Genomic DNA, 9,836 nt, shown 5'->3' with positions numbered 1-9,836 from the left:
ATTGGGTGTTGGTTTTGTACATACTTTCAAATATTTAGTTAAATTTACGACATAATTACAACTGTAACTATTTTCGATGAAGACAAAACAAACATTTTCTGCTTTTTATTCCCACAGACACAACTGAGAGCAGAGGGCTATTTTTTATGGACTAACATTCCTGCACAGCTTCGTACAAAGCAATTCATTTAGCAGAATCACGGATTCTTGAAGCTTTGTAAGTTAGCCTGCTACTTACAAATGGAATAGCAGGATCTGCAGCATTTTTATGCAGCTTGATCACATTACAGCAATAACATGTAACACAGACTTGAAAATATTTAGATCTAAGCTGTTGTTTTTTTTTTAATTAAATTTCCAAGAGCAATACAAGGGCAGCACTTAGCCTAGTAAATCAAAAGTGGAAAAAATGACACCATGACAGTCCCATAAAGATAAAAAGAAGTACAAAGTCAAATTATGTAATCACACTGACAAAGCTGCTTTAAGATCTGAGAAGGTTAAACTAGCCTTTCATTTCTAATGCTACTTTTAAATAAAAATTGTGTTATTAAAGAAAGTATCACACCAACCTGTTTAGTTATATTGCCATGGAGAAGAGCTTCAATATGTAACCGTGACAACAGTTGAGATATAAAGGCCTTGAGGCGAGGAAGAGTGACATCTAGAATAGATATCAGGACAGTTAAATCAATTACCCGCATTTTTACATTAAGAAGTACCTAATTCATTTCTAGATGTGGTATATTTCTTATAGGAGCAAAAAGACGTTGTCATAAAAAAACCTGAATCTCTCCTTATAAATGCAACCCTGGAAAGCTTCCAGGTCTAAATAGCAGTGCTCATCATATAGCTTGCTTTGCTTAGAATTCACGTATTGTCTGACCCAGATTCCAAAAAGAGAAGAAAAAAAAGAGCCTTCTGAAGTCTTCTTTCCAGTCATTCCAAGCAAACATTCATTCTCCAGAGAAAATAGTAGCAATCATTTAGGTGGTGTTCCAAAATAAAGCTATTAATTAAACAAGAAAAATGTAATTTGTAATGCTTGAGAAACACACCGTACATTTACCATCTCAACTAAAAAAAAATCAGCTGAAATAGTGTTTTGATGCTATCCCTGTAATAAACAATACACAACAAAAATATTTTTTGCAATATATCCCAAAGTACACGCACACGTGCATTCTATGTTAGCTTACCTTTGTAAAGCAGTTTTGATATATAAATCAAAATACAACATACAGAATCAATGGAATGGGAGAGGATGAGTGGATGAGATGTTCTTCCTGAAGTTTACAAATACATTGTTAATTCCCTGACTCTACATGAACCCCTACTTCTTTTTATCTTAAACGTGCATCACAAAACCTTTGGAAAAGCACATGGTCCTTTTATTGCTGCATAATCCTAATCTTAACTTGCACTATTAATAAGCAGTTCTATAGACAAAAAAAGATGACTTGCTTTGAAGGAGAGAGGATGCGAGGAAAATAAAATCAGACATGAATTCCCTGTATTTCAAGCAGATTTCCTGCATTGCTAAGCAGACAGGATTCCAGTCCAGCATTCTTTTTAAACATTCTTATGCTGAATAGAGTAAAAGTAATTTCATAAAGATGACTTAGAAAAGGAACACAACATCTGTTTGGCTTTGAAATTCAACAGTCATTAAGCTGAACTCACTGCCATGAAAATTGGCATTAGCTTTCACATGGACTTCACAATCTCTAATGTGCCTGCAATCATTCAAGAGACCAGCTAAACATCTGCATTTCTATCTTGGAGCAATCCTGTGGAAAAACTCCTGCACCTCTGTGCAGCTGAATTCAGGCATCTAATGAAGTAATGTTAAGCATCAGAACTTCAGACAGTATGGTATGTGCCAGCCCAATAAGTAAGAATGTGAATTCTGAATCACATCATCACATCTGAATCAATTACATCTTTCAAGTTGTAATTTCTTCTTCTTCTCCCCAAATGGGGGCACTTGCTTTTTGTTAACAACCACAGCCTTCTTTATTCTTAACTTTTTTATTTTTAATTATTTTCTACAAAAATGGAAATGTGTGTTGGGAAGTACAGCACAGCTAATACATTCCAATGTATCTGCAACGTGTCAGCTGGAGTCCAAATGAATTCAGTGCTGGCTACGCCACACTCAGGCTCATATCCACAAAGTGGGCTACCTTAGCACTGGCAAGAAGCTGCATCAGATTAATGGCAGAGTCAGATCAGACTGAGTCCATAGCTTTGTACGGTCGTTTGGATGACCTATTCAACTTTCCAGAAATTGGAGGGCATCTTCCATAAGAAAAAAAAAATTAAACAAACAAAAACAAACTTTAGAATTGGCAGAGCGTTACCATCAAGAGCTTCTTTTAATTCATCTTTGGTCCAAGCAACTTCTGTCATCAGGAGTCGCAGATAATACATTGCATGCTGGTGAGGCTGTTCAGCCCTGAAGTTGTTAAGTGATCTCATGTACTGAAACAAAACAATTTTAAGTTCAAATTACGGATCTCTATTCCTACATGTGAAATATTAATTCTGTCCTTTCAACTTTGTCTATCATCAAATAAGTACATTTTGAATGTCAACAACTGTCTTTTGCCTGTTAGCACAGTTTTAAAAATGGTTTAAGTCATTTTAGTAATAAGGTAAGTTATTCTAAGTTATTATAAACATTGCTTATACTAGAATGAAACCAAATTTCTCCATAAAATTAATGGCTGGAAGATAAATTGTTGTATTCTAATCCTAAACAAACACTAAGATGAAGTTGATGTAGGTAGGAAATACACATTCTATGATAATTGTCCAGTGGGAAAAAAAACAACCAAACAAACAACATTTCTTTCTAACCATTTCAGCCTAGGGAAAATGCAGATTCATCTGGAAAATTCTTTGCACTCTTAGCTTGGATAAAATACAAGAGAATAATCAATGAGCCCGCCACAAAGAAACTTTCCCAGTCCAGTTGCACCTTTGCAAAACAAACAAAACCTTTTTTCTCCTGGAGAAGAATTGAAAGCAGAAACTAATAATTTCAGCAAGCTGAAATCTGGTTCTACAGAGATGCTAATTAGCATATTGCATCCATTACAGGAGAAAAGTTCATTTCAGCTCACATGGGTGAGAAAGAGCAACTGTTAAGTTGCTGAGGATGCATCCCTTTCTGTTCCAAACAGAAGAAAGCTGGTACCTCTCTAGTCTGTCCTTATTTTATACAAATTGTCTGTGCAATGAAATCTACAAAACATGCATAAATACAGACCAAAGCTTAAATGAACCATAAATACAGAAACGTCTCGAACTAAAAGAAAACCACCCCAAGCAGATCATTCACAGACCCGTGGGTTTGGCTTTTTTGTTTTGTTGTTGTTGTTGGGCGTGGACTTGTTTTAGCTTTACATTTGTCACACCCAGTTACAACCTCCTAATTTATATTCCATATATAGAGATCAGTCATTCAATTTTGGAAATTCAGTTTCCAGAAGACAACATATATTTAAACAACTGATTATTTCTGCACTGAATGGTCTTGGGCCAGGAGCAGAGCTCCTCTTCACCTCTGGGGAGAAGAAACATTGCAGATCTCCACACCTTCCTTCCCCCTTCATGCTATGTCTAGATCGCATTGAAGATTTTCTAAATTGTAAAACAATATACATGATTTTTTTTCTCCTTCCTCAATTCTACTCTCATCAAAGCAAGCTGCAATCTCTTAGTCAACTGCAAGAAAGACTGACTGAAAGTAGATTCACGGGCTATTTTAACCTAAGAATGTAATACAGATACAATGGAAAACTCACAAATATTAAAAAACAAAACAAAAAAAACAAACGAGAAATGCTTCTAGAGTCCTAGTGAGACTGGATTTAACTTTATCTAGATGGATAATTAGTCCTCAAGATTACACTTCAAGTCAAATGTTAAATTATTCTAAGGTGTGAATTTTTCCATGTAGCTTACCGCTTCCTTGATAATTTCAAATCTTTTTTCATCAATCTCAAAAGTAGCCATTTTCTCAATGATCTTCTTGAGCAAGATATGTTGCTTGTCATTATAACCTTTCACAGAAAGCTATGAAAAAAGTGCATAATTAGCTTTAAATGCATAACATAAAAAAAGAAAATAACTACCAAATCTCACATGACTCAATGAACAATAAATTCTTGTATATTTGTCCAAGAGTTATGAATGCAGAGTATCCATGTAAAACTAGATGATGTAACCAAGTTGTTCTCAGAATAAAGATACTTCACGTAAGTACTGAGTTCAGTTAGTAAACAAGCTCAGAGTACTGAAGTGATTTTACTCCAGGTTTTGCATGCCAGTAATGAAATTAGATTCACAGCCTTCTGAAATTGTCCCCAGTCTATGTTTAATCCTGCTTCATGTTATTTTTGTGCAGCAAGACATTTTACATAAATGGAAGTAAGCAGAAGCCCTAGAAAGGAAGTACTGACAAGAACTATGCAATTTATAATAAACAATGGTGCTGAGCTATAGATCTGATCATACAAATTTTCTGCAAAGCATACACAAAGTTAGGTCATTAAAAAACAAAAATAAAACAAAAATTACTGTATGATCCCATCAACACATAGAAAGTTTTGCCCAGTGAAAAGGGCTTTAGAAGACCTTTTAGGTTAAAAAAAGCTTCAAAATTTGGTATGTAGGAAAGGAAGTTTAATTAGATTAGTACAGTATCATTATTAGGGTAAAACCAAACAACATGCAGGTCAATTCCTGCTTTTCACTAGGAAAAAGCTTTTCTTCTGCAGTTACAGAAACACATGTAAACACTGAGTTTGAAGAAAAAGCTATCATAAATGGATTTATGGCAAAAGGTTGACATCCTAAATTAGCATGAGAACTCTGTTTTATAAAAATGTAGGTGATTATTCTTAGTAGCATATAACCTTGCTTAAAGTTATCAACACAGTACAGATATACATACTGAATACAAAGATCTCTCATGATATAGAAAATAATATTGGAAATTCCCTGATATCAAAACAGAGGAACTGATTTTAGTATTTTAAAATATAGTCTTTATAGAACAGGAATGAAAAGTCCCTGTCCTAAATAAATAAATAAATCTCATATTTAAAATAACTACAATTCCAAACTGCGACTAAAAACGAAGAAAGATTAACCTCCCCCTCTGACCGTGAAGCACCAGCAAGCTTTGAGACTGAGAACAGGTAATCGTGTTTGAAGTTTAAGTGAATGCTACCAGAAAATGAGATATTAGATTTGTGTTGGCTAAAAAAAGAAACTGCAGGGATAAAAATCACAGTACTTTTTTCATACAGAAAATACAAGAACAATATACTCTCTTACAAAGAGATTTTGAAAATAATACAGGAAATTTTAACATAAATCTTGTTATATAATGATGGTCAACAAAAGCATTTAATAGAACTTCAAGGAAGACTATTTAAACCTCCTTCCATAAATCTCAGAGGTGAAGATAAATAAGAAATAACCACATCTCATATCATCATTATTTCTGAAGTAAATATAGTCAGCACTTGAAAATATGTTATAAAACATGTAATAAAATGCGCTCTAAAGAAAAGCCAAAAATGTCCAGCACTGAATTCTAACGAGCACATGCACCATCCATTTCCACAGCTCACTACAGCAGAATTAGATGACTATGACAAAATTGGTAGAGCTAAGACTCATTCAGAAACTTTAATCTTTTCATGTAGAAACTAGCAATAGTATTCTCAAGATTACCATGCAAGCAAGTAAAAATGTGAACCAGAATGCAACAGCTGCACCACACACGTGTTCACAAGACACTGCAATCTCAAAGAGGTCACTCAGACTGATTAAAATGCATTGTTTTGCTCTGCCTTTAATTCATGATATATACGCCAGGGAAAAAAACATTAACCATCTCATTTAGAAACGCAGAAGTCAAATGTTTTCTCCAAGCTCAATGGTTCACAAGCTGTTTCATTTCCTCCTGTGTTTCTTTCTTACTTACAAGTATTGCATTCATTCCTGATGCAATGCCATAGACCAAACCTGAGAGGCGTGCTGCATATGTATACTCTTTTAAATCATCCTTCAACAACCTGATAAACAGGTATGTCATGTTGCAATGGAGAGGATCAGCATAAATGTAGCGACTAACAAAAAGAAAAACAAAAGAAATGCTTTGATACCTCAAGCAGTGACAAAGTAATGGATGAAGAAACATGACTGAAGAGTATGTATATGCAGCCTCATGACCAGTAGTTCTTGAAAAGGAAAGCTGAAGTATGTAATTTATATAATAGCATGAAAAGGGGGTCTTCTACCCCATCAGTCAGAAAGTTTTTAAGAGATATCTGGCAAACTGAAATAAAAATATAAGCTTGCATTAGGTTGCTTTTTTCTTTCTTTTAGATGGAGGAAGAAATCTTACAACTAATGCATTTCATGAATGACATAAAAGAAAAAGAAGAAAATTTGCTTAATATGAATGGAAAGATTGTTGTAGACTTTGAACAAAATTCAACTTAAAATTCAAATCAAAGAAAGGATGGTTAATAATTAAGATCAAAAGGAGTAACAGCCTTAGACCCACAATGGAAAAAGCTGTTTTTTAAATAAAAGTTCTTCCACCAAATCAATATAAAAATGTTGATGAGTGGAAGTAGTTTTAAGTCTCTAATCTCTTCCTTGATATGGGTACTTACATACATCCCATAGATGGTATTTTGGAGATCATAGTTCAAGCCAGCTAGTTCTGCTGCATATGCATACTCGTTGAGGGAGTCTTTGAGTAGTTCAAGGTATAAATAGGCCATGTTACAATGCAAGGGATCCACGTAAGCAAATGGGCTGGAAGAAAGTGTTGAAAGTAAAACATGCAGTTTAAAATTACTTCTCATTTTCTTTTGGCCTTTTTAAATTTGATCTGAAGGAAGCAATATTTACTGCAAATATGCTGAGGGATCCCGTCATGAAGGTTTCCTATTTTGAAGCCAAATATGTATATGCCTGAAAATAACTACTTAGATCATTTATGGTCTCAGTGATGCTAAATACCTTAAAGACTCCAGAAATATTCCTTTACTTGTGCTGATAAATCAAGATATGTTATATTTATTTTGCTGCATGTCAGAACTCACCATGGGTAAAATAAACACAACCTGAATTAATTATTTAACAGATCAAAATGAAAACCTACATACTGAACATTAATTTGATTAATGCTTTTAATATTAACATTTTAATCAGAAAATAAACTAGTTATTACAGAAATTAAGACATTAGCAATTCACAGTACATGCGAACCTCAATTAGGAAAGAAGTTTTGCATACCCACTTTTACATCACAGTAATTGTTTGCGATACCTTGTTAATACCAACAGCCATACAAACTGTACTTTTGACTCAGCGGAATCTGATCACATACACTACTGTCACAAAGTTCTCAAAAAGAAATGCAACTCAAAGACTCAAGCCATATTTCAACAATACTGATGTTTGTTAAATACCTGAGTTGTTTAAAGATTAGCAAAGTCAATACAACTTATTTGTTGGGTATTTGTTCCTAAAGCTTCTTAAGTACATGTAAATTCATTACCAAGTTCCCAAAAATAACCTGCAGTATCAAAGACCAATTGCTATCAACAGTATCAACAACAAAATAAAGCAAGGACAGATCACATCACCAGCACTGTACCTGCTGATAACTTTAAGATGCAGGCTACGCTGTTTCACTAATACTGTGTTAGTTATTCAATAACTGAAGTAAATGTCACCAAAAGAACAGGACTCTGCTATTTGCTTTCTCCCTAAAATAAGTTCTCCAAACTGGGCAATTTTTTTTTATGCCCAGTGAACGCAAATCCAATTAATACAGATTTTTTTAATTAAGACTGATTTCAAAGCAAGATGAAGGACAGTCCTATCTTATATCCCCCTACGAACTCATTACATTCTTTTCTATTAGCTGGCCATGGCCAACAGGGAATTTCAAAAATAATGAAGGCTACTAAATAGTTGTTCAGTGAAAAATAACAGAAAGCAATTATAACAACACTGTTCTGGTAGTTGTTTTTTATTACCCATAACTTTGTAAATAAATGCTTATTCTTAGTCTACTTTTTTTTTTTAACTGGACTTGAGGAAGAAAAAACCACAATCATAGATTGAAAAAAATCTTAAATCTTTTTCTTGTTTCAGCAAGCTGCACGTGTCAAAACCAGCGTCAACAATGAAGCGTTTATAGAAGGTCATCATATGAGCTATTGTTTTTAAATCAAAGGCACTCACATTATTTAAAATGTTTTTTAAACTGGAAGATAGACCATATGCTTAAATAGGTCAAATATAATTAGCATTGTATTTTAACATCCATCTCTCTAAAACATGAGAAACTATGTGCAGGGGTTATAACCTTTAGAAGATTTTCACAGTAATTGCACATAACATTGTTTTGCATCTTTGTAAAAAGGGGTACTTGTTGAGTTCTCAAGTCATAATTCATATGAAAGCAAAAGCTTTTTATTCGCCTTTTAAGCCGGACAGTAATTCCCATGTCAGAGGACTTCACTGTTTTGTTTCTCTAATACAAGCCTTGCACTGTGCCCCTACCTTAGGATTTTCAGTTTTCAAACTTGGCAACTTCAAGAGATTCATATATTCAGACAGTCCCTAATGGAGTTATACATTTGATGGAGCAGTCACCCTCATCAACTTCATCTTTAAAAAAAATCTACACAGCAGTTATTGCTGGAACATCTGAGTCAGGAATTTTTCCAATGATCTGTGATGATCAGGGCTGACAGGCAGTAGAAATCTCTCTCATTTTTGCTCCCCTACTGAAGCAGTCTGTGGTGTGAGACAAAAATACAAGTCTAACCGGGAAAAGCTGTCACCATACTGTGCATATGTGCACATACTTATACCCTTGCATGCTCTACATAAAATTTGTTACTATCTTTTAATCTGCCAAAAATTGCTTTAGAAATTGAATCCTTCGCAGCTCATTTGAAGTTTGTTAAAATATATACAAACTCAGCCTCAATAAAATCCTATTTGGGATTTTGGCCACACACAGTCCAGTGGAAATCCACTCGGTGTGAACACAAGTGGCAAAATATTGTATTTGTTGTTCCCTGAATAAGACACAAGCAGACACCATTTTGTTCTTCCATATCCTGACATATCAAAGTCAAAACAATCAAAATGTTTGTGCTGTAGTTTCTAAAGTAAAATGAAAGAGGAAATGCCTCAACCAATGCCACACAACCCATTTTTCCTAGCACTAGTTCTGACACTCTAAAAAATCCCTCAGTATAAAATTCTGCCAAGGTCATGTAAGGGAAAAAAAAAAACTGGCATCACTCAGAACAAGGACTCAACAGCTCATTTGTGAGAATCTATCAGAGCCCATGTAACAGCAGCTCCAGCAGCATCAGTAACCTGGCCAAAGGAAGACATCCTGAAATTATTTTCACTTTCTAAAATCCAACACAGAAATTACTGTACTCTGAGGACAGCAGTGAACTTGCACATTAAATTCAAAAGTTAGAAATTATTACTCCCAACAATCCAGAGCACTGAGAAGTTATGTTGTTCTCATGTTAATTTAAAAAAAAAAGTAATGCAAGACCAGAATTAACATTACAGCACTCGATCATGCATACTGAAGTAAGAATCACGCATTCATTGATAATGCAGAGGTGTTTATCCAAACAAATAGTTATTGATGGGAATTAAACCAAATCCAACAATTACAAACTTTACACTGGACAGTACTATGCGAGTGGAAACAAAATTTGAATATTAATAAAAATATCAGAATAGCATTTTAGAAAGAA

General features: G+C 34.3%; 1 protein-coding gene across 1 annotated transcript in view; it reads right to left on the bottom strand.

Annotated features, from left to right (window-relative positions):
* Window positions 1-9,836, bottom strand: part of IDE (insulin degrading enzyme) — a 45,699-nt gene that overhangs the window by 12,930 nt on the left and 22,933 nt on the right. The window contains 4 exon segments of the mRNA XM_019617678.2: window positions 470-664; window positions 2,364-2,484; window positions 3,973-4,083; window positions 6,005-6,149. Coding sequence (XP_019473223.1) covers window positions 470-664; window positions 2,364-2,484; window positions 3,973-4,083; window positions 6,005-6,149 — 572 coding nt within the window.

The sequence above is a fragment of the Meleagris gallopavo genome, chromosome 8 (assembly GCF_000146605.3).
Source record: "Meleagris gallopavo isolate NT-WF06-2002-E0010 breed Aviagen turkey brand Nicholas breeding stock chromosome 8, Turkey_5.1, whole genome shotgun sequence".
Lineage (NCBI taxonomy): Eukaryota > Metazoa > Chordata > Aves > Galliformes > Phasianidae > Meleagris > Meleagris gallopavo.
This window is presented reverse-complemented; position numbering and strand designations above follow the sequence as displayed.